Source organism: Porites lutea, chromosome 11 (assembly GCF_958299795.1).
Source record: "Porites lutea chromosome 11, jaPorLute2.1, whole genome shotgun sequence".
NCBI lineage: Eukaryota > Metazoa > Cnidaria > Anthozoa > Scleractinia > Poritidae > Porites > Porites lutea.
The window spans coordinates 21343340-21368772 of NC_133211.1; the positions used below are offsets into that span (position 1 = coordinate 21343340).

Sequence of the window (25433 nt, forward strand, 5' to 3'; positions counted from 1 at the left end):
ATGCTTCCTTTGGCGGATGTGAACTTATTCAACTGCTAATTTACAGTTATTTGGAGCAAAGAAAAATATCTCGTGGGGTTATGAAATAGCGTGTGTTTGCGATGGACGCGTTATTTTGCTTTTCAAATGTTGGCTTTCGCAAGAGCGCGCGTACAGTGGGCACGCGTCGGGACGCGAGTTATTGTTCACGAACCAATCAGCGCGCTGAATTCAACACAATCGTCAACAATAGGAAATAATGGTTGGCGCGTGCGATCAAAATCCCACCCGTCGATTGGTTGATCCTAGTTGATCACACATGCCACTTGCAAATTGCTCTGTCGCGGGGTTTTCCTGTTTACAAATGGCCACTTTGCACGCTACCATAGAGTGATTGTTAACCGTAATGGGCGAATCCAGTAACTTCGTTTTAAAAAGGATTGGCACGTACGACCTCACTGGAAGTAAACTGGGAAAGGGCAACTTTGCGTACGTCGAGCTGGCAACGAACCGCATTACGAAAAGCAAGGTTTGTTCCATGAGCTTGCCTTATGATTACAATGATATTTAGAAAGGATTGTTCGTTGGCTTAATTACTCCCATTGTGAGCCATTGTCACGAACTGTGGGTGTGTAGAATGGGTATTATTCATCGGTTTAATTACGCGAGGTGACCTGTTTTATTACTTATCACAGTTAGTTTTGCCGCCGCTTAACTCAGCTTGGTTATATTATTAAAAATCCATCTCCTAGGTGGCCATGAAGGTTATAGACACGCGGAAAATTAAAGACGAATACGTCAAGAAGAACATTCTACGGGAGGCTTTACTGCTCAAGAAAGTCAATCACCCGAACATTGTTCGACTGTATGAGACGCTCAAACAGAACTCCATTTACTGCATCGTGACAGAGTACGTTCCCGGAGGCGAGCTGTTGAGCTATTTACGAAGTCAAAACGACTGCAAATTGAGCGAATCACAGGCCAGGCCTTTTATGAGGCAGCTTATTTCAGCGCTGTACCATATGCATGAGCAAGGCATAGTACATCGGTAAGACACTCAAAACAAGTGCAATTTTGATAACATTTAAATAAAAAATGTATTTTAAAAAATTAAAAGCGCCGCGGGAATTGCTTCTTGATTCTTTTCAGTTCATCTCAATTTTAAATTGTGGGATTTCAGCCGCGTACTTGAAAACTAGAAATTCACCAAGCCTCAAGGTGTGACTCGTCCAATGTTTTGCAGAAGCGATGAAGCTCGTGGGTGTTGTGTTGTATCATAATTGATGCCAAGGGTTGTTAAGATATTAACAACAGGCCTAAAATTGTACAATGTTACTCGGAAGGGATTAGAATAAGAAAAAGCGAAAAAATTATGTACACTTTCACCGAAAAACTGCTGGTTTTAGAATGACAACTGAGTAAGAGAGAGCCGATTTTTATGTTAATCTGAATTTGAAGTTGCTTAGAGATCAAAAAAAAGCCAGAAAAATGTTGTTTTTTAGAAACTGTGATAGAAAACTATTATAGAGGCATACAAAACAGACCTTGAACTCTGAAGATATTTTAAAGGCGCTTAAGGATCATGCCTAAACCCTCAAAACTGTTAACAAGCTGTCAAAAAAAAGAAAACTTCTCGAGGTTCGCTTCGTGTTAAGTGGCAAAATCTCAATTTTGTCGAACAGCTTATCTGTTAATAAGTTTTTCTTAAGTATGAAAATCATAAGAAAAGCTCGGAATGGCTACATTTGTTTTGCGCTATACAATACTCAAAGCCTTTGTCTTGTTATTTGGTTCTTTCTGAATACACGGCAATTTTTAATTACATAGCTGCGACCTGTTTCCGAGCGACTGAATAAATTACCGTTTCTAAGAGGGGTTTTGAGAGCGACGGAAATTTACGATAAACGCGAAAGGAAGTTTATTTCCTTTGGTCTCACTTTATATCAGACAACTTATCTTTTTCAACAATTACGTTAAGGAATTGAAATAAGAGATCCAATCACTATTCAAAATTGAAAATTAAAAGCCTTACTCAAAACTGTACATTTTGAACGACGATTACAAAAAGGCCTTTTTAAACCGGTGTCGAAAACATTAATTAAAGGTTGTGTTTTCTGCTCTCTTTCTTAACGACGGAAATAGAAATAAGCCCAGAGTGTATTTCATTATGAGGTACAATAATCGATGTATTGAAAAAAATATTACTTCCGAAAATTTTAGACAAAATCGTTTCAACGTCTCGCGTTGTTTCTCCAAAATGTTTAGCCAGCTGCCGAAGTGGCTTCTTATCTACTCTATACTTTCAAAAATGTATTCATTTGCCAGAAGCTTAAATCTCCAGGCACCTTATTATTTTGTCTGAAATGGGAGATAAAATTAACGTGTCTGTTAATTTCTGAAATTAGTTGACCATCTGCTGTTTATCCCTAAGAGTGTCATAAATTATTGACGAAGATAATTTTTCAAGAGAAGAAAAAACACTTCGGCCGACGCAACAAGTGTCAGAACCTTTTCCCCGTTTTGGTTTTTGAAAAGATTGGTCAAACTCTTCAAACAGACCAACTCAAATCACAGTATGCTCACGAGAAATAGAAAGCAAAACAGCTTGTATGATAAGTGACAAACGTTTTTCCAGTGAAAAAAAAATCGCGAAATAAAATATCGATTGACAAAAACATCACACCAATATGAATATATTCATGTAATTAATTGCGCGAGCCAATAAATTTTTGCAATTGTTTACGTTGAAACAAACGTAAAAACAGTTTTGAAAATACGCAAAAAAGCAAAATAAAACGCTTATTCAGTTAAAAAAAAAAAAACATGTTCGTTGAGCTCTGATAAATCGAGGGTGATTTGATTCAAAGGAACAGCGTTTTTATCAAATAATTCTTAAATAATTCAAACAAAATTCATGGTCGCGTTTTTGTATTTCAAAGATTGTAAAAGAGAACTCGCCCGTCTATGATATTAAAAAAATATGCCACTCAATGTTTCTCCTAAACCACGCCCATGTTAGATTGCATCCCCACTTAATATACATCCGCAAACATTACAACTTCACCCGTAAAGAACACCTCCGGCGAGGGACGAAAAATATAGGTCCGTAATGTGTGCATAGGAGGTGCCTGAACGGGCACCAACTAAACATACATTTGCATCAATAACATAATGAAAAAATAATTATGTCGAGGAAATTATGATCAAAGTATTATTATGAACACCCATTACATCAGTCATCGTTCTACAAAATGTTGTTTTTCCTTATTTGCACATACAAAATTCAGAGGGAGTTTAACATTACAACACCCAACAAAAAGAATTGCTGAATAATCTGGAATTAGAATGTTCGCATTTATGCTTTCTTGCACAAAAGTTACTAAGACACTTTTTATTACAGTATCCGTAACAGTAATATACTCTAAGAAACGCTTAAAGGTTTTCATCTGCTTTAGCCCAAAAATGAGGGTGTTAATCACATTGAACCAAAATGGGCTCAACAGCGTACTTACATATATTTTCACACAGACAGGTGATAAGAATCCTGTTGATGGAATCCTATGGTGTGAACATTCAAATAAAACCCTTTCACTAAGCTTCAGTTTTTCAAAGGCTGGATAGCACTATTTATCCAGTGGATAATGCAATTGATTTCCCTAATACTTATCCACTGGATTGTAATTTATCCGGTGGATAGTGCTATCCATTGCTTGAACAACCTGGGCCAGTACTTTGAATTATATGTGGATCTAACATTTCAGTCTGTTGACCAAATCCTTTGGTGTAACCATTGAAATGAAACATCTTCATTTGTACGTTCACATAGTACTATTTATTTGGCACGAAGTTCAAGCTTTCAAGTCTGGGGATGTAACCATTCAGATGAAACCTCTCAGGCTTGTATTTTACATAGCAGGGCCATAGCAAGCCTTTAAAAGCTAGGGGGGCACAAAGATTAATTTTTAGGTAGCTCATTTTATTTGAAAAGAAGAGGGTTTTTGGTCCGGAGGACCCATTGGACTGATCTCTGCATCTTAAAACCAGAAAATGTTTCACCTAGCTACAGAGACATCGTTGTTTCAAAGCTCTGGGAGATGAATTTTTATTTTCAACTTTAATGCATGCATGTTTTGACTTTTTGGGGCATAAAAATGGTCCCTCCACACGCTATGGCCCTGCAATGTACCATTTGCTTCACAAAATTTAAAACAAAAATCACTTTTATTTTGTGTTTTTGCTTATTTCAGATCACTCTTTGGAGTGAATTGAAGGTTTGGCACTTCCTAAGAACTTAACAGAACAATCATGCATTTGCATTTTAACAACTGTAATGTGTTAAAAACATCAAATCATTTGCTTTGTTGTGGATTAAATAATATTATAATGACATCACAGACTGCTGTTGAAAATAATATTACTTAATTAACCCTCTGGAACTGACAATTTTAACCATTCGGGGTTTAGTTCCTTGATGGCTGGTTAGTCCTAACCCAAGGATAAAAATTCTAACCAGCAAAAAACTATTTATTTCATTTTTTTAAACTTTTTATACACTGTTTTGGCCTGGTCATATTGGGTTAACACAGGAGCCATGAGTTAACGTAACTGGGTATTTCATAAGCCTTAGTTATACATGTATTTTCATTGAAAGAAACATTTTAGTTAAAATTTCATTTAAACAAGGGTTTGAATTAACAGCCTTTCCAGCAACCAAGGCCTATTCATTTCTCCTCTACACAATATAAGCAACTTACATCAAGCCAATGTAACATATTGTAAAAATTAACATATTATTGTCTAAAATATTATAATTTATTTTTATTAATTTCCTGTACATTTTGCACAAATATTTATTGTTCACAATATATATTTACATGTCCTCTGTTACCATCCTCCTTTACATCATTTATCAAATTTGAATGAAATTTCTGAGATTTACTTCATTCAGCATTTTTATTACTGCAGGCTGTTTCTCACAATAAATTCCATCATAGAATATTATTATACAACCTTATTTTGTTCTTCATCAAGGATATGGACCTCCCTACTTCAAGACATCATCCTTGTAACACCTCAGTGTTATTTCCTCAAAAGATCCCTTACCTATTTATTTAACAATAATTATGTTTTCTTATATGTATTTTTGAACATTATTATGCCAGATTCTTATCAATCTTAGTTTCTTTCTAACCAAGGCACTAAAAACATTACATCAATATTACAATAAGAATTTTAAAATATTTCCTTATTCTTAGAAGTAACTAAATTAGTATTATGAGAAGGAGTCTTCTCCCAATGTAAAATAACCAAAAAGTATGACTTGATTTTCTTTAGAGATCTCAAAATGGAAAACATTCTTCTGGATGAGAACAAAACCAACATAAAAATAGTAGGTAGGAAATATTCTAGTCAATTTACCTTTTAATTTTCATACAAACCCCTGTGTAACAAACCCCTCTATTGATTAGATTGAAGACCCAAACACAACAAACACTCACTCCTGCCAGTTATATTTGTGAAATGTAAAGAATATACCCTACTTAGAATGAACTTATGATTTGCCTACAGTTGCAGGCTACAGGTGTTTGTTAGATCATTCAAAGTAAGCTGAAACAGCAATAATGCACTTTGCAATGTAATATGCTTTTTTATTTGTTTACAACAACTTACCACTTTTCTTGTAGACTTTGGTCTCAGTAATATCTGCCGTGGAGATGATCTCCTCAAAACACAGTGTGGCTCTCCAGAATATGCTGCACCAGAACTCTTCAAGCATGGCTGTCGATATGGAACAGAAGTTGACTTGTGGAGTCTGTGAGTAAACAACATACTATTTTGCCGTAGGTCCAAACTGCTTCCAATATCAGGGTTGTCATTAAGAGCCGGGGGCCGAGAACTTTCCCCGGCTACTAAGAGAGTGGCCCCCGGCTACTTTTATTGGAAAATAGAAGGAAAATGGAACAAAAAGAAATCCCTAGCCGTTTGATCCCCCACCTACTTGTTGTATTTACCCGCAACTTGAAATCTTAGTGACAACCCTGCAATATGTTAGCTCTAATCTGGCACATAGAGAATACAGTTATGTAAAAGCTTAGAATTTGAGACCTGATTCATATCCATCAAAAATAATTATTATCACAAGTAAGGGAGATGAATCAATTTTAGAATTCTGTCAAGGACTCTTAATTTTTTTTGTTCCGGGCCTGTGACTTTTGCCAATGATCTTTCTCATAAGAATTTTGGGGAAGATGGTGTGATTATAGGTTCTATAAAAACAGAAACATATTTTACAGCTAAATTTCTCCATCTATCAATTAACTACTCTGGGAGCTGGGTTGCCTGTGTGCTGTGGAATCATTAATAAGGTATGATCACCCTTGAGAGAGCAAGGGTGACACAGTTAATAAGTGCGTGGACTTCGGTGCGCAAGATCCTGAGTTTGATCCCCGGCGACATCACGTCCTTGTTTCAACTTCTCTCCTTTCTGTGCTTTAACTAGCTTTAAATACCCTTAAAACAGAGCATTGATGGAGGGAGGGGGGTAAAATGAGCACACCCTCAACCTCAAGTTGATCAGTTTTAAATATTGTTGTGAGTTATTGAAGAAAAATATGGTTGCTTTACCCTTTCAATTTACCAGTGACACACATCAAGTGATGAAACAAAGAGGGATCAATCTACACCTAATTTTTTTCTGTCTTTCAGTGGTGTTATTTTGTATGCCATAGTTGTTGGAAGGCTACCATTTAGGTAAGAGTTTATCCCATTAATGGAATTGACCTAGTAATGGCTACACTCAGATTTCCCCAATGGTTGCAGACCAATGCACATAGGATCTATTGTTGACATTTTTTTCTTCATTAACCAGGCCCAGATCTAGGATAAATACTGACCAATTTGCTTAATGAGTGCCGAAGGCTCAAGCTTCAAACTTCTAAGGGGAATCGGGGGCATGCTCCCCCAGGGAATTCTTTGGATTTTAATTCCCCCTTTCCTTTCCTGGGTTTCAGACAGGATATAGGCCAGTTCCATTCTCTTTGGGTGAAGCCTTGCAAATCAGCAGATTACTTCATCTCTCATTTTCAACTTGGACTTGAAATGTATTATATTTATCATGAAAAATCTGACCAATTTCCATAAAACGATGGAAACGGGTGTGGATCTGTACCTGTTAAAATAAGTGTAAGCTCTGAAAATTTAAAGACAATGGCACAATAATATATTAACGACAGTCGCTGAAATTTTCAGTCCAACATATGAAATTTTGAGAAATTCTTCTTTAAAACATGCGATCTTAAAATACGTGAAAAGAATGACTGTATGGACTTCTACCAGTGGTAAATTTTGCAATTTCTGGTGACCAATAAGTTCTTAAATGTTTCATACAAATAGCTTAAGACTGCCAAGTTTACCAAACTGAACATTAGCTCTATCACCAATCAGCTATCACTGAGAGCAGCTATGTACTCAACCGGGGGGAGGGGGGTACTTGGGTTAATTTTTGCTGGGTGTGTGCCGCTGGCCTCTCAGAGCCTCTACCCCATTACAGTCTATTCTGTGGTCAATTATAGACCCTATCTTAGTCACTTTTGGACAAATATGTAATTTTTGCAACCCTCCAAGTTTAAGTTTTTGCTCGGTTGCCATTTGGCAACCAACTCTTTTGGTTCAGGGAACCTTTTTTACAAATCAAGTTGCCGGCTCCAAAATTTTAGGTGGCATAGCGACCAAAATGGTCACAACTTGAAGGGTTGAATTGACCCATTTTCTAGACTGAATGAAGAACACTTTACTTTTCATCTGCAGTACAAACATTCTGGTATGTTTGCTAACCGTAAATATGAAGAACTGTGTTACCCCAAACAATCCGAAAATGTGCGAGTCCATTGTAGAAACTCTATTGAAAATGCGACACCGTCCAGCGGCACATCCCCATTAGCCTCTTATAAGCAAGTACACCCCCCGGGATGCTGAAGGCAATTTTTAGAGCGTGATGTCTTTACTGAGCTTTAGTAAACGTAAGCTTATGCTGATGAAGAAAATTCAGACAATGAGTCAGCGACTTCAAAAAGGATTGGCAAATATCATGAATTATATGCTAAAAACATTACATTCTTTATAGCTTTCATGATCAGGGACAGAATTCAAACTGGCGCAAATATTCAAAACAATTAAGTGTAGAAGTCCAGTGTAATTTGGCATAATTCACTAAATTCAGAAGTGAAAAACAAAATTTGTCCGTGTTTGGTTGTGTAAGAGAGAAATTACAGCTACTCTCAAAGAAATGTAACTGAAATCTTACCTCATCTTGCCTCAGAAGTATCGCTCCGTGATTCCCGCCAGGCGTTCGAAGAGCCAAGCGATCGCCCATACCAATCCAGGCCCGGTATAGCACACAACGCTCTATCCCTTATATCCTTCAAACAAACGTTTAATGGGCGATAAGCTCGCGCCCCAATTCCCCTGGGGATGACTCACATAAGAAAGAAGGGGATGGGGGCAAGCTTACCGCCATAAGCAAAAACTGTTTAAATGCAGAGGTCGCGCAACACGTTAATGTAACTGACTGGTTGGGGGGTCGGATCTCCAATTAAAGAGATGCTGTTAGCCTGAGTATCAGGCCTTCCTAAGGGGCTAGGGGAGAGGAGATTTTAGATGGGGGAGGGGGGAGGGGGAGAAGAGAAGCTCTCTCCCTTTTTCGCTTCCATCTTTCCCCTTCTCCCCAGAAACGCCTGATACTCAGGCTAAGATGCTGTAGCCAGACGCTACTGGATGTGACAAAATGATGATGATGATGATACCTTTATAAAAGTGTCAAAAACTGTAATAGCGGTGTATAACCAGTAAGTGGGGACATTAAAATAAGTTAAAAAAGAATAAATCAATAAATTAATTAATTAAAAATGGAAAAAAAAGAATATAAGAATTAAGAAATCAAGAAAAACTATGTACAGTATAAGCAAATAAGAAATTCGGGAGAACTATATACGATATGTACAAAACTGAATGCAAGGCTGGCACTACGACAAAGGGCTGATTTATTTTAAGCCAATATTTCGGCTAACAAAATTAGCCTTCCTAAGAACCAGAGCTATACCGAGAGAAAAAATTTTTTAACGGCTCCTAAAATTTAAATTTAAAATTTACATAAGTGGTTTATAAGTAGTTTTTGTACATTTGTAAATACTAAATAGAATAATATACAGGTAAAAAAGAAAAAAGAAATAGAAACAGTTCAATGTTCAGTCCTTCGGTTCAGACCGTCTGGTGATTGGGTTTTACCTCTATCTATGAGGAACGCTTCTCTTGCCTTACGGCGTGGCGCGTGACATGCTGAGAGTGGGTTGTAATTCCAGAATGGAATAAGTTCCATATCTGCGATCGAGTGGCCAGTTGATTAAAGTGGGGAAGGGACTCGGCTGCTGTGGTGTTTGCGTGGAGTGGATTGTTTGTTGCCTGTCTATGTTGTTTAAAGCAAACACAAAGTGTGCGATTAGTTTCACCTATATATTGTTTTTTAAATCTTTTACATTGGATCATATATGTTTGGTTTGTTTGTTTTGTTGTTGCTGTTTTTTTTTTTTTTTTTCATTCTTCTTGGGCTGCTGATAACTTTTATTTTCTTGCAAAGGATATATAAATCATTACAACAACCGAGTAAGACCTACCTAAACCGACACCAAAGTAAAATTTTGATTCCTGGCCTGATGTATCCTCGGAGACCCAGAGGCAGTTAGTCGGGTCGACCACGAACATCTTATCGACCCGACTAACTGCCCCTGGGTCTCCGAGGATGGGCCTGATCCCGAGACAACAGGGTATGGCGGCTACTTGTTTACCTTTAACTGCTTTTTGCTAGTTTGTCCATGTATGAGACAACAATAAATGACGCTTATAGTAATAAATTGCTCGCATTTATTACTAGAACAATGCATTGAAATTTGTTACGAATCATTTTTCTTCCCAGAAGCCCTCACTACGGCAGCAGAGGTCGGAACGAACTGATTGAGCAAACATCTCGTGGACTGTCTTGCATGCACAACAAATATCTGGTGCTTCTAACCCATCGTAAGTACAATTTTATGCCATACCGTTTTCCTCAAATTTTTTGTTTCAGTCCCTCCCACCCTCCCAACCAAAGCAAGAACCACGGTTTGCTTGGAAACGTGCTCCTTTTTTTTCTGTTCGTTTTCGACGTTTGGCTCATGGTTGAGAAGCAATACTATAAAATAACATCAAGATGAATAGCCTTGTGGACGTAAAACTTCGAGTTACGAGACACAACCTACGTCATCATGGGGTATGCAGTGAAACATTGGTTCCCAGTGAACTCGTTTCTTGATTGGTTCATTTAACTCAAGTTTAACTGTAACACAAAGCAAAAGATTTATCGAAAGAAACAAAAAAGGCTTTGAAAAGAGTTATATTTCTAATCGACAGATTGCCGAGATTTGCTAGCAAAGCTTCTCAAACCGAGGCCTGAGCTGCGCTTGCCCCTGCTAGATGTAATGGTGCACCCATGGGTAACTGTACAAGGAACCTCGCCTTTAGTACCTTTCACAGAACAACCCATTGACGAGAAAATACAGGATAAGGTAAGTCACTGGAAAAAAAAATAAATACAACAATACTTTTCCCTAAAGTGTTGCATTTTATTTTATTCTATCCGGTCAGTTTTCAATTTTTCGTCACCTTGAACTCATGAAGGAAAACTACTAAGAACGAAAACAGCTCAACCTGAAAGACGCTTCTGAAACTTTCAAAAACGCTTTCCCACTCTTGAGTGTTTTTGTATTCAAATTTAGTAACGTCGAATTTTCTAAATAAACAATACGTTTACATTGTGAGTACGAAATAAGTTTTCAAGAAAGTTCTTGTACCGAAACTTACGATAAACAGTTCGCGTAGAGCGGTACACAAATACAATTCTTTTAAGTCACACCTTAATATTTACATTGCCTCAGGTTTTAGAAAAAGTCTCACAGCTAATCAAAAACCACAAGTCCAAGATCGCTCTCCATGTTCACCAGAAAAGGTACGACGCCATTACAGGTGTTTATAATCTTCTCCTTGACGAAGAGTTGAAATGCGCCTCCAAATCTAACAACGAGGGACGAATACAGAGAGAAAACACTCGGGCGAATTCTGTGATCAAGGTCTCTATCAAGTCTACTGCAATTGAGACTGCTAACCAGAAGACTGGTGACCAAAATAGATTACAGGACTCTGAGAGCTCGAGCAGGTCTGAAGGCCAAGACTCGCAACCTGAAGCAGAGAAAGACTGGGAAAAAACTACCACGCAGAAACCAATGATTTCCAAGCCAAAGTAAGTTGGATGATAATAAATGTCACGTTAAATGTACTAGCAGTCGTCCTGAGGTGTGTTTCTATTTCTGTCTTTCTTTATTTGAACATATTTTACAGGCGAAGTTTGCCCTGAGAGGAAAAACACTCATCGAGAGGGCTCACCTCTGGTGTTTGAAAACGTTGTATATGTAATAATTTTGATTTTTTCGTTTTCCTCTTTTAGGGAAAATCTCGTCGAAAGACCGCTTGAGGTTAGTGGATCCATCGTTTAATATTCAGTAGATTCTGAGACGAGTACGATTACGAGAACGAGATTTTCTCAATACTAAATAGTGCTTAAGCTTGAACCAGCGTCATTCTGGCGGGAAAACATGATTGCCGTCGTCATTCTACTACGAGTTTTAGCGAGAATGTCTTGGTAAAGGAAACAAGTTATAAAGTATTTAATAGAGGTTTTATCATTTTGCGGCCGGGAGATGGCTTAACCTTCTTCAGTAAAGATAACAGTGCTAATTTTTTTGGTGAAAAAGAAGTGCAATGAAACTTTCTGGGGTGTCTGTTATTTGAAAATACGCGAAAAAACTTTAAGTCAAATGTCGTACTCGTAGTCTTTCTCGCCTTAGAATCTAAAGGTGTCTAGTAAATCTTAGCCTTATTACTTTCTTAAAATAAAGAAATTATTGTGCCGCCGACCCGGCTGTACAGGTCCTGTCCTACTTTGAGGCCCCGTTTATATGGAGAAACGTTTTCCAGGGTAGAAAGATCATCCGCCTACCAGATCGAGCCACCCTGGGGCGAGCCATCTTTTGATACATATCCTTAAAAACTGTGGCGAAACGTTGTCATCAGAAACAAAACGTTGGCTTGGCTAGAAGGGTGACCCGAATAGACGGGCCAATTTTTCTCCCTTTAAACACTTTGACTCGCTCAGCCGGTTTAAGTGGGTCAAGGCGAGACAAGCAGAGCATGCGCGAGCGCTGGTTTACACAATCAGAGCATGCGCGAGGGCTTTTGGCTCGGGCAACAGGCAAAGGGGTCAACGTTTTCCTCATATTAACTCTTGCTAAAGTTGACTCGGCCTTAAGGGTGACTCTTCTACCCGGGGTAGGTTTTCCCCTATGAGAGAGGCCTAATTATCACAAGAATTAAAAGCTAATAGTCGCAACCTGGGAAACGGTATTTTTGCTTACCATTATTCTGTTATAAATCTAACGGTTCGTTTAAACAATATTAATAATAATAATAATAATAATAATAATAATAATTGCGTTATTTTTACCCTAGGCAGTATTCATAGCACTTATGCTAGCAGGCCGGCCGAGCAAATGACTGACACAAATATTCAAATCAAACATAACGGGGTTAAGAATCCCAACTGGCAGGAGGCAAGCCAGCTGGCTATTTACAAACGTGGTCGAGGATCTGAACTCGGCACTTCCGTGAACAAATCCAGTTAACGGTCAGGGCGGGACGTGAACTCGGAGCCTCCAAAATGCAAGTAGCGCTCTTACTGCTCGGCCACGCTGCCTTCTACTTTATTTGAAAAGTATGAGGCATGTAGTATACTACTGATTTCAAACGCTCCGTAGCAAGCATTAGAATGAGATGGCACAAAGTTTAGGACACCTTAAGTTATTTGCTTGAGCAACAAATGTGCATAGATAAGAGACACTATTTTCAAAGCCATTTAACTCATAGTGTCGTCTGATTTGTTTATTTTCTCAGGGTTTACGGATCAAGGGTTTAAAGATCTGCTCTTTTGAGAAGCTCGGACTATCTAACAGCCACACCCACGCCAAGACACGCCCAAACAGCGCTACACCTGCCCGGACATACATAGAAAGCCCTTTGAAACCAATGAGTGGGCCACCTCGAGCCTGGAAAAGAGCAAATAGGGCAAGGTGTAACTCATGTATCCCTCGGTTTATCCCGAAGTTTGACAGCAAGTTACACGGAAAGCGTGTTGTAATGTCACCGCGAAGGAGACAGGAGCCCGAGTGTTTGGCTTCGCAGTGGGAATCTAAATTGAGCGCACTGATCTCTGAAGTAGGCGAGGAAGGATGTAGCCATTGTGAAGATTTGAAAAGTAGCGCAAGTTCCTCGGGCGAAAATTCACCAGAAAAAAATTCTACCGACGTTCAACCCGAGGAACCCGATGCGCAACTCGAGTTCGGGGAGAAAACTGAAGTCATGAGCCAGGAAAACTTAGGGAGCTCCTCAGGCCGCATGGGCCCAAAGAACTGTCATTTAAAAGATACCCCTGGGTTAAAACCAAGCCCGGAGACGAGTAAATCCGAGGGAAAACAGACTGCTCAGATACTTCAAACAAGCCCCAAGTCTGTGACCTCGAAAAGGGTAATTGGGTCGCACAAAGGAATGCCTCCATCTTCACTGGCCTCACAGACAATTAATCGAGCTGTGTCGCCGCTTAGAGCAAGCCAGTTTGTTGATCTTACCGATTATCACAAACACGTCCCTCAGCCGCCGAAGGCTCGTATTGCAGGGCAGCTGGGCTGTGGTACAAAACTGGGGTGTAAAGAAGGTGAAAACGAAGGACAGATTAACAGGTAAACTCTTTCACAACGGGTCAAACCCAAATAAAAAATCAAAGAAATAATTCCACGCGTATCAAGAAAAGGGGATCAAATTCATGAAAACAACAGGATTTGTTCTCTGGTGTTGAAAAGGCCATATCTGGTCATTTTTAAAATGGCCAAAACAATGGCGTAACCTGCACCATACAAAGAACAATTAGAACTCCATGCTGCCGTTAAAGGTGGGGTAAAACAGGAAACAAAAACGTGCAGCTTGTTTTGTAACATTGCTGCAAGACGAGTCGAAAAGGAATGTTGCACGTTTTAACATAAAAACCTGTCTGGCAACAAACCAGGTTGTTTCAGTTTGCGAAAAGATGTTGCAGAAAGCAGAGAGTGAGTTGCCTTTTGCAACAAAACCTGCACATGTTTCGCGTTTTACCGAACCAAGGCAAACTTGTTTTGCGGCTAGTGACGTAAACCCCGTGTAAGGTAAGACTCTCGGGTAATTTCATCCAATCAGACGACAGTGTTAACGCAAATTGAAGCGCCCTGATTTGTCTTGGGTTTGAACGTGGGTGGTAAAACGCGCAACACCGTTTTCAACTTGTTTGCAGCCATTTTTGTTGCCTGTTTTACCGCACCTTAAGGGCGGGGAAACACTTAACGGTTGCTGAACGCGGGAAAGCTGTGACGGAAGCAAAGTGTTCCTCTGCGAGATTAGCACGAATGTTTGAGACACAAACTGAGAAGGTACCACACAGAATTGTTTGCTATTTACCATATTAGCTATGCTTGGGGGCTTGAAAAGGGTCTTATAACTGAACCAGGTCAATGAAGAAAGTAATATAGTAACTTAAGGTAAATTTGTGATTTTCATTCGCAGTTTCTCTGCAGCATACAACTCTTACCTCAAGATCAGCAAACCACAACACCGTCGCCTGTCAATAATGCAAGCGCAAGAAATTCTCCAACACGAGTCTAAGTTTCAATTCAAATATGGCAGAAAACTGAACGCCGCAGAAATTTCTACCAGTAACACTGACTCAAACAAGTCTTCCGAAGACCAGGTGTCACGCCTTGATAACGCAAGCAACAGCACGCATGCGTCCGTCCCTGTTGCAAAGAAATCCAATAAACAACAGTATAACATTCCTAAGCCTGGTTACCTCAAAGGAGTAAAGCTTCACGGAGATCAGAGAGAAATTATCCTTGCCGGTGTGAAACAAGAAATAATTTTCGAAAAACAAGCTCCGCCAAGCCAAGACCGTCTTGTGGGACCAAATCTGTCGGCTGAAAGAGGTTACAACGAAGAAAGCAAAATAAAGAACGAAAGCGAGAAGGGAAACGAAATCCAGGAACATTCAATTGATGTTTTGCCTCGACCGACTCGGCCATCACCCGAGGCCGGTTTCAATCACCCGACGCCCGAAACCCGACTAAACCCAAAGCAAGAAGAATCCCTGAAGAGACAAAAGGAAAAGGAACAAACGGAAAACCACGAGCGAGAAAAAAAGAAATTTCTAAAAGAACTGGAGGACCAACAACGTCAAAAAATGATCACAGAATATCTTCAGCACGTTTATTCACAATATGGCCGATCACAGCCCTCGCCTCGTGTTGTGAACAAACCAGAGCTCAATCCGCGCACCTATAAAGTATCCAAACGAGGGCGCGTTTATTCGGTGACCACTCGTCCCGCGGAGAAACCGGGCTCCGACGCACCGCGGGTCATCACCAGGCCAACGCCTATTCTTCACCAGGCCGCCAAAGGCGCGCAAGGGGATAAAAAAATCGTTTTCAAAACTCAGATGGGAGTGAAAGCTACTAATGGTGTGAGGTTTGTTAATGACTGGAACAACAGCGTGTTTACTGAGTACATAAACAGCTCCGACGTCGACACAACCGACGGGAAGGAAAAAGACAAACTTCAGGTGATGTAAATAATTTTGTAGTCAGATGGATGGCAGAACAGTTCGTTTTTCAGCTAATTTAAATAATTCAATACCCACATATTGAGTCACAAACGTCACACTTGTGACTTTCAACAGTGTTAACTCAGGAAAAGTTATTTAGCTTTCAAAAATTTTCATACAAACCATTGAACTTCCCACCACCTGCACTTAATGTAGTTATACGGTCTCTAACAGTACGCTTGAAGAGTTTCTTAATTCATTAAGTCGAAAACGTGAAAACAGTTTTCAAATGAAAAGTGATACAGAACCTCATCTCTAGCCTGAGAAAATACCGTAAAATTCCGAAAATAAGCCCCTCCATGTAAAAGTTCCTCCAAATATAAGCCCCCCAAACCGGTAACGCAAAAAACCGTCCGTTAAATCGCCCCTCCAAATATAAGCCCCCGGGGGCTTGTACTTGGAAAATTGCCCTCAAATACAAAAATGAGCCCCTCAAAAAGGGCCTCTGAAAAATATAAGCCCCGGGGCTTATGTTCGGAATTTTTCGACATTTCACGACGCAACTATTGGTTTCCCCGCGAAATGACGTCTGAGAAACGAGTGTAGGAATTCCAGACATGGGAAGTGCTTCTGATTGGTTGAAAATTTTGATTCAGGAGCACTATTGAGATCTGGGCAGTCAGGCAGGAATTTCTGCTCTCGTTTCTCAGACGTTAATTCGCAGGGAAACGAGTGATGGCATCGCGAAATGTCGGATGGTTTCTCAGGCAACTACATATCTTAAATTGTTTTATTTGTGCGGCAGGTAAAAGACGCAAGTTTTTGGTTGGAGCAGCACCTAAATGGCGTACTGGATGAGACAACAGTCACTAGGAAAGACCCTCACAACTACCAACAACTTTATATACCTAGAGAGACTTGAACAAAATCACGGTCGCAACTATTAGCGCTTGAAAAAGCAAAATTCATTAAAATTATAAAAAATGTATGAAAGCAAACTACTTGTTTCTCATATCATCAGAGATTAAAAAATAAACTGGAGGATTTATTTTGGAATAAATTGTACAAAGGTATCGCCACAAAATTACATATTTATTTATACGACAAATTTTCTACTTTCGTAAAATATTACAATTTACCAAAGAGGACGACAATTTAAACCATATTTTCATGACTGCGCAAAAATTTAACAACACACAGTCTTCACAGTCTTCAACAGAGCATCCAAAATTCACGATCAAAATTTATTTTTATGTAAAGGTATTTATTTTAAAATTTGTAACCGAGACAAAGCGATAAAACTTGTATTAAATACAACAAATCCCAGAGTTTTTAATTCAATTTTCTTAAACCGTATACAATTTCTTACTTCAAAATGATACGTGTTGGTTGTATATTTCAAGAGAGTAAAAATAAATTACTAGCTTATTTACATGACCTTTAATTTATAACAACGATATTCCTTGTAATTTCTATTTAGTCTTTTGTGAAAAATTCCCAACGTTTTCATGACCTTTGGAACAAACTTTTTCAAGCCAGAAACAATAGAGTTACTTCTTCCTTCTTTTTCAAACCGAGGCACAGCTCGAAGTCTTTGATATGAAAAATCAAAATCATTTTCACATAAAATGTTTTCCAATTTGCCTAAGTTTGAAAGTGAAGATTGTTGGAACTCGGAAATGACCAATTGACGAAGTGCTTCATTTTGTTGCTGCCACGCGATCTGAAAACAACCAATGGGCGCAAACAACTGAAAAAGAGACGAACTATTGTCGCGGGAATTATTCTTAGTTTTCTACTACTTTCTGATATGAGCATCTTTTCTATTACGTCATTTGGCGATTGTAAAACCACGAAACTGAAATTCTCCTGAACTCAAATGGGTTAGAGAGGGAGACCTGGGTCCAAAGGAAGACTAGCAACTCCCGAGTTGGTTGCCATGACAACTTAGATGTCATGTTCACAGTTTACCAGAGATGAGTGAAAAAAAAAAAAACAATTACATAACGGATAACCAAACAAATCATATAACCGGTGGGTACGCTGATATGCTTTCTAACTGATGAAATCAAGACTTGATTTCCAAAAGTTTTACTTTGCCTCGACTCTTTTCAACGCAACCTATGAAGCAATCATTTCATTTCTCAAGTAGGAATATTCTAAATCAAGAAGTCGTTTCTACATTTTACCAGTTATCCTCCTGCACAGACTTACGTCGCGAGAAAAATGCACATCTGCGTGGAAGGCTATTTACCAGGCTAGTTCATTGAAATAGAGAATTTTTATGGGTACTAATTAAGGTGAAGGACGAAAGTTCAAATCAAAGGCCTGAAAACCGCTTTTTTTCCTCGCTCGTTTTGTTAATTAGTTTAGTTCAAATTAGAACCTTTGAAAGAGGTACGACTAAGATCAAATTTCATAGTCGCTGCTCTGACGTTAGTCGTGTTACGTCACGAGTTGCTGTCACCTGCCGTCCCAGACCCCAAGCGTGCCATTATTAAAGCAAAGGTTATGTGTTGGATATGGAATAACGGAGGCTGAGGAACCAAGCCCCTGAGGCGAGAATGAGTTCAGTTCGTTCGTAGATTCTTGAAAGAGAGTGGCGTCCTGAAAAAAAGGGTACGCGAACGAAATCAACACCTGGATGAAGTTTTTTTGTTGAGTGATACGCGCGTTTTGTGTTACATCCCCTGAAATTCAATGTTACGGGTTGAAAAAAGGGATTAACATTGAAATATAAATACGGTATACTAGATGAAACGAGAGAGGACGAAAACAAACTACAGACTGAAATAAAGTTAAAGATATTTTACATCTACGCCCTGAAAACAGTGCGTTGACAAACATAAAAAACTAAGGAGGTGGGGGTAGGGGGTAGGCCTTTCCCGATTGCGCTGAGCACCTTTTGAGCACTTTTTTGAGTTTGGAGCACTATTTTGCATTTTGAGCACCCTTAAGCACTTTTTCGCACTTTGGGCAACATTTGAGCAATATTTCATATTTCGAGCAAATTTCGAGCAACATATGTCTTCTAAAACATTTTAAAGCAAAAACTGTGTGTCGCTCGCAACGAGAATCGTGTTCCAGGTCATAAATTTGAATAACTAATGATGTTGTCAAGAATAAAAGACCGTTGTCATGGAAAGGCACGTGGACTTATCCTTACTGAGGGTGAGAACAGAAGTTTCTGATTGTCTGATGTATCATGCGTGTGTCATTTCAAATTTCTAAATCATTTGATGTCTAGGCTTTGCACTAGTACTGCTGAATTTATTTCCAAATCGTAACCGGCTTTACTTTTTAAAAAATATTGTTGTTCTATATTCTATCAACCTTTCGTAACAACCTGTCGAATAACACTACGCAAAATAGATTAATAATTACTTCAGTAAAAATTGACATATTTACGAAAAGCTTAGAGGTAACTGTTCACAACTTTTAGCACTTTTTGAGCACTATTTTGAGATTTTGAGCACTTTTTAGCCATTTTTGCCAGCACTTTTTAAGGATTTTAAGAGCGCAATCGGGAAAGGCCTAGTAGGGGGTAGGGTCCGAGGGGAAATGAAAAAAAAAATATTTTTTTCAGTATACAAATTTCAAGAGTCTTAACAGACTCACAGCAAAATTCAAAACAAAATCGAGTATTTTAACTGAAGATATGATCGTCGCAGTGGTAAGTGCAATTTAAGCAATTGCAAATTAACCCGAGGAAATTTCGGGACTTCGACGGGATTCGAACCCATGGCCTCTGCGTTAGCGCTGCAGTGCTCTACCAACTGAGCTACGATGACCCATATATTGAGAGCAGGCCAATTTGTTTAGTTCATCTTAACCCGTAAAAGGAATGCTGAAACATAGAATGAAGATGATGTTCACTGCGGAAATAAAAAATCGAATATTTCGCTCGAATCGCTCGACCTTCATCAGGAAAAAGCCCTTACGTAACAGAAAGAGTGTCAAGCTTTCCCGGGGAGGATTGTAATGTTACCTGATGTTTAGAAATAAAATCCAGAAGACGTAGAGTAAGTTTTCGGCTTGAGTGAACAAGGGAATTCAAGCTACGTAAAAAATAAAAATGACAAAAAGTTATCAAGTATTCGTCAAATTCTGATTTCAAGAAAAGAAAAATAAGACAGAAAAAAGAAACATATCCAGAAGATACCTTTCATCATGACATAATCCCTTTGTAGAAATCTAACAAAAACAAAAGAAAAGGATAGATGTCTTAGCAAAGTCACTGACCGTAAACTGCCCGAGGCTTATACATCTTTCTTATGGGGTTTTAGGCGGGCTTGTATACGGAGGGGTATATATCCGGGCGGCTTATAAACGGAATAGGAAAAAGCGCTTGGAAAAAAGTTGTAGCAGTGCTGATTAAAATACTTTTTGCATTTACTAGTTTTTAAGTTTAAAAGCCTCAAAACGTCACAATAACAGAATCATATTCAGAGGGGGACTTATACTCGGGGGGTGGGGGTGGGGACTTATAATCGGATGTATGTTTTGTTTACAGGTCGATGGGCCTATAAGTGGGAGGGAGGGGGTGGGGGGGGCTATAAGCGGCAGTTGACGGTACTGAGAAAATGTGAAATGTGACATCAAAGTCACGTGAGAGATACCTTTTGATAGACTTGTTTGCTCAGATCGCCATCAAATAACGGCAAGCCGTAACAGAGATCTAACGGCAGCCATTTATCAGAGCATTCATCTCCGGCTTCCTTCGTCTTTTCCTTTCCAACCACTACCATATCATCAACAGAACTGTACGACAACGGATCGGCTCCGTCTTCTTCGTTCTGCTCTTCACTCGCCGAGTCTGTACTGCTATCTGTATCGTTAATGACGATAAGGGGCGACAGCGACTGAGGATTGGTCTGAGCAGGCGATGGCATCCCGAAGTTTGCCGAGATGGTTCTTCGGCGCGCATTCGCCGCCTGCTTCCTGATCGAGGGTTTGAGCATAGTAATAAAGCCACAGGTATGTTCAAGGTCGATGCATTTCGCTAGCTTCTGAATTGTGGGATGTGCCTCCATATTTTCCTCAGAAAACGGCTGGCCTGTTGAAAGTAACTTCGCAATTACTGGTTGTAATAATAGGAACCTTAAACCGGATCCAAAGACGTCGACGGCGGGGAGAAAGCCGCTTATAAACCGAATTCGCATTTTTTCGTCACTTCGTGAAATACACATTTTCCGCATGTCGTAGTCGTGCAGTGACGGCAAAGGAATGCACAAAAAAGTGCGAGGCACGAGAAAAGTTGTCATTTTGCTCATTAAACATATTGCTTTTTGACGTTCTCGTTGCCGTCACCATAGCCTGCGTCGCAGACGTAAATATATTGAACCTCGGTTAGTAACGTCTGCGAAGCAGTGCTAAAAGGGAGCTTAAGCAACAACGACAGCGACGGCTACGAAAACGTCACTTAGGCCCGGGATCAGACGCCGAACTTTTCATGAGGCGAACCTAATACGTAATAAGTTCATGAAAAATTCGGCGTCTGAATCAATTAGGAACGCCTGTTTCAAATTGGAACGGCTCAGCCGTTCTTTTAGCCTAGCCCGGCCGGGAATTTCGCCTTTGGAGCGACTTTGGAAGGGCTTTGATTCAGACGCCGAACATTTCATGTACCGAACCTAATGCATAAATTGTTATAACGTATTTTGTAAGCAGTTTGACCGAAATGAGCATTCTTCGCCTTTTGAACTTAGTTCAGCTGCAATTAAGATCGGTGTCTGAAGCAATTCAGCGAGTCTAAATAATTTGGGTCGGCCTTAATTCGAATTAGGTTCGGCTCATGAAAAGTTCGGCGTCTGAAGCGCTCCTTAAAAAAGTGAATTCACGCTGCTTCAAACTTAATCGCGCTATTCCAACTTGTTCAATTCGTCAACTGTTGGCGAAATTTTCTGGACTAATTCCAAAGGACTGTATCAAAGTTGAGGAAAAGAAAAAGAAAGTTGTTGTCTCATGTTCCCATCCTTAACAAAATTAGGCACTTTCAAGTTGTAAGTCGTGCAGTGACGGCAAAGAAATGTACAAAAAAGCGTGATGCACGTACAAAGTTGTTGTTTTGCCAAACTAAACCTATTGCTTTTTTCTGGGCCCCCAACGGGCTCAACGATTTACCGGAAGTACGTTCGAATATTATGTCCCTTCAACCTGATTGGCAAATTGACAACGGCTTTTTTAATAGGCCAATCATTGGGCGTACTCAAATCCTGGTACACAGGTGGGGACCCAAGGATTTTGGCGCTGTTTCGCAGACGGACCTAACCAGAGTCTAGTTTCGTCTGCGGCGTAGGTAACCGTCCCCACTGTCAGATCTTAAGGCCGCTAATAAAACTGGGCAAATGCTTTGTCTTATATCAGTACATTATTTGGGATTATTCACGTATATTTCCTGCTCTCACCGTATTTACAATCCAAAGGGAAAGGCACATACACCACTTCACCCTCGGTGTGAACTCCATGAGCCTGTGATGACAAAAACAAGGTACGTTTTGTTAATTCCAACAAAGATGAAATTTTGAAACAATTCGTAAATCAGTGGTAGTAATACCCCTTTTCCCTTTGCTCTCAGACTGAATCTTCGTAAGGCCATCTGATGGCCTGAAGTTATTCCAGAAGAGTACAGTAAAAACCCGCGACTAGGAACCTTCACTTTCCCAAGTTTAGCCTAAACAGGTTCTTACATAAATGGTAATGAGCACAAGTTTACTAGGCTATTTAGGTTCTCATTTTCTGACAAAAAAAATACATTGTAGCTGAGAGTATTCAACTCATTCCTTCGGTAAAACCTGTATACCATTACAATTGTAGAAGGACTGAGTAATAACGCACCTATGTCTCTAAAGGTAGCCTGCGAGCAAGCTCTCCTATTTGGGCGAGAGAAGCGAGCCGCGCGAGAACGCACGAGCGAGCGGCGAAGCCGCAAGGGGCCGGCGAAAGGAGAGCTTGCAACGATCCCTTTCAAATTTTCATTTGTACTTCGCCCAGACGAAGAGAAATACCATTGGCTGAAAAACTGAAAACTGACGTTCCGGCCCCTCGCTCGCGCGTTCTCGCAAGGCTCACTTCGCTTGCCCAAATAGGAGAGCTTGCTCGCAGGCTACTCTAAAGGGGATCCTGAACGTTGACATATTTTACTTGCCCAAGTGTACAGATTTTTTTATATAGATTTTAGAAAATAAGAACCTGTTTCAAATTTTAGGCTAAACAGGTTCCTGTATAGAGTGGGCCTAACTGGCAAATTTAAGCCTAACAGGTTCTTAAAATCTAGTTTTTATGGTCGCGGGTTTTTAATGTATGTCACGACGAGAGAGAGTCACTGACAACGGCGACAACCGCGATAGCTTACGGGGAAGGCGTTTCAAAGTGAAGGGGGCACGGAAAAATCGCGCAAGCGAGAATGTGACTTTGGTGATAGGAGATAGTGCGCGAACGCAGACGAATTTCCGGCCGTCTCCATCCGAAAAGTAATTTTTCTGATTGAGAGAAGCGACGACCGGAAGTACGAATTTTTTTAAACTTTCTCCAAAGAAACTGCCGCCGGACTGTCTACAACTCAGCTCACTCTGGATTTTCCGTTTAAAAATGAGTAACGCACCAATTGGTAAAAGCCTGTCTGTTTCCATGGAGATAGGTTCGAAGCTCACCTGCACAAGTACTGCAGAGTGCGACAATGCATCATTTAGCGCCAACAGAACGTTTGAAACTGGAACAATCCCGGGGTCGTGTCCCCAAGTTGTTATCATCAGCCTTTCATAATCCTACAAACGAAACCAACACAAAATAACTGGTGAGAAATGCTTAGAGTAGAGTAATTTTACTTAACCCGTCAAATAGATAGTGGACTACTACTAATTCTGTTGTATTATTTTGTGTCCTTGTAGTTAATTGGAATTAATAGTTAGTTAGTCTCTGTTTCACGGGTTAAGTAAAGTCACTCTAAACACCAAGAGTCATAATTGCCCTGTTAAAGTATTTAAATGAATAGTTGTGTACTCTCCCTAGTAACACGCTTTTTAAAAGCGTCGTCGGACAAAATCTCTTAAAGCTTTCTGCAAACCAAGATAATTTTTTTCCTGAAAAACTGCTGTTACCTCGAATATCTTGGGTAGCCATCTTAGCCGGGTCCCCTTGACCAACAGGAGCGAAGGAGGGCCACTTTTCACTTGATCGTATATGAAGAGTTTGAACCATACCGAGTTTACCTCAGGTACCGCTGGACCAAAGTGCGGCGGACAGCAGCTGGTCACTGGGCGAATCTCATGACTAAGAGGGGCCATGGATACTAATAAACTGGAAAATAGGGACAAAGGTCAAACGATGATCAGTGATCAGTCTCATCGGCTGATTGAGAGTAACAGCAAAAAATCGATTTCATTGTCAAACACACGCTATGAAGATAAAAATACCTTCCCTTTTCTAAAACAAACCAAAACTGATGTCAAGGCCAATAAAAACTGTCAAAGGTTTGTATGTGCTTTCTTTTTGTACACCTACCGAACTTCCCGGTCATAAGTCCCCTTCCCCCCTTTTAAGACACCAGGCCGTTTATAGGCCCATCAATATGCATCTTTTCATCCGTACTTATTTCGTTGCATTCTGGTTTCGTACAAGTTAGCGTTTTGAAAGTTTTCTGGTAGCGCAATAACGCACATTTCCGTATCAGCTTGCCTGGATCCTTTTTTATTCCGCGGATTGAGTTTCCTAGAAAAACGTCGTATCTTTTACCAATTGTGTAACCTCAGGCTTACAACCGGGTTTCTTATAACAGTTTCCCGACGTGCTAGAAGACTTGTGTCACGTTTCTTAAGTCCCGTGCAGATTAGAAATCGTTACACAATTGAACGTGATCGAAAGAAGAAGAATCAAAGGTTATCACAGGAATTATTGTCTTCCACAGAAAGAGAAACACTTCTGTCAAGTAATTCATTATCTCAAATTTCCAGTAATATCATGGTCAATTTTGTATGCAAGTGAGTTCAAGAGATACACGTACAAAGTAATTTTGATAGTTACCTGTAATTCTTTTGTAAAACTCTACCACAGGCAGCAGAATCTAAACTATTGAGACTTTCACATCGCAGCAAATCTGTTCAAATAGAAAAAAATTCACCAAAAGTATTTAAAAAATTGTTCCCCATGCATCTAAGAATAAGATTCACTTCTATAAATTAAGTACATTGAAGACTCCTCCATAACTCGGGCACCTAGACCTTCCCCCGGCTGTCCTTTGACACTTTAGTTTACTCTCGATAAGTCAGACGCTCGCAACCCAATAAAAATCACCTACAAGAAAGCTAATCATTTAAATGCTTCTGTCAACTTGATGGAATACTTGCCTGATCGCGAACAGAGTATGCAGTTACTTTTTTTAATCACTAAAACAACGAACTGCGATTTCAAAGATGACTGTTACACAGCAGTGGCTAAGCCTTATAAGGGCTAACGAGGATAAGTCACCGTTTTTCGGTTGACGAACCATTAAGTGCTTAAGTTGTATTCACAGTAGGTGATTTTGCAGGAAGTGTTCAAAGTGTCCAATCCAAATCAGTGTAATTAGACTGGACAATCAAACATCCGCAGAAAATGAAATGAGCCAATCAGATCTCAAAACAAGTAGCCGGCGAGCGCGGGAAAATGCGAGACAGCAACCCACGATTGGCTACACTTTTAACTTCCAATTGGTTGACCA

At 39.8% G+C, this 25433-nt stretch overlaps 2 protein-coding genes across 4 annotated transcripts in view; one reads left to right on the forward strand and one right to left on the reverse strand.

The window, feature by feature from the left end:
• On the forward strand, positions 1-17190 carry LOC140951858 (uncharacterized). Of its 2 annotated transcripts, none has more exons than XM_073401219.1 (12): positions 1-508; positions 732-1027; positions 5314-5372; positions 5664-5793; positions 6685-6729; positions 9947-10047; positions 10420-10574; positions 10944-11305; positions 11510-11537; positions 13012-13853; positions 14707-15754; positions 16542-17190. In XM_073401219.1, the coding sequence occupies exons 1-12, from the start codon at positions 386-388 to the stop codon at positions 16656-16658; spliced, it is 3306 nt and encodes a 1101-aa protein (XP_073257320.1). In that variant the 5' UTR covers positions 1-385; the 3' UTR covers positions 16659-17190. The 2 variants fall into 2 exon arrangements, with proteins under 2 accessions (XP_073257320.1, XP_073257322.1); XM_073401221.1 differs by having other exon boundaries at positions 9950-10047.
• The window catches only part of LOC140951860 (protein FAM91A1-like), a 27337-nt gene continuing 18713 nt past the window's right edge, over positions 16810-25433 (reverse strand). For both annotated transcript variants that reach the window (XM_073401223.1, XM_073401224.1), the window contains 8 exons: positions 24758-24830; positions 23836-24034; positions 23389-23502; positions 22144-22207; positions 20356-20792; positions 19899-19930; positions 19725-19794; positions 16810-18343 (listed from right to left, as the gene is read on the reverse strand). In XM_073401223.1, coding sequence (XP_073257324.1) covers positions 18200-18343; positions 19725-19794; positions 19899-19930; positions 20356-20792; positions 22144-22207; positions 23389-23502; positions 23836-24034; positions 24758-24830 — 1133 coding nt within the window. In that variant the 3' untranslated portion in view covers positions 16810-18199. The remainder of the gene's footprint in view (positions 18344-19724; positions 19795-19898; positions 19931-20355; positions 20793-22143; positions 22208-23388; positions 23503-23835; positions 24035-24757; positions 24831-25433) is intronic.

Bases quoted from the DNA above. Each gene is read 5' to 3' on its own strand.
- LOC140951858 (XM_073401219.1), top strand. From the start codon at position 386: ATGGGCGAATCCAGTAACTTCGTTTTAAAAAGGATTGGCACGTACGAC. The intron at 10,575-10,943 runs GTAAGTCACTGG...ACATTGCCTCAG, and splicing joins ACGAGAAAATACAGGATAAG to GTTTTAGAAAAAGTCTCACA. The intron at 11,538-13,011 runs GTTAGTGGATCC...TTATTTTCTCAG, and splicing joins TCGTCGAAAGACCGCTTGAG to GGTTTACGGATCAAGGGTTT.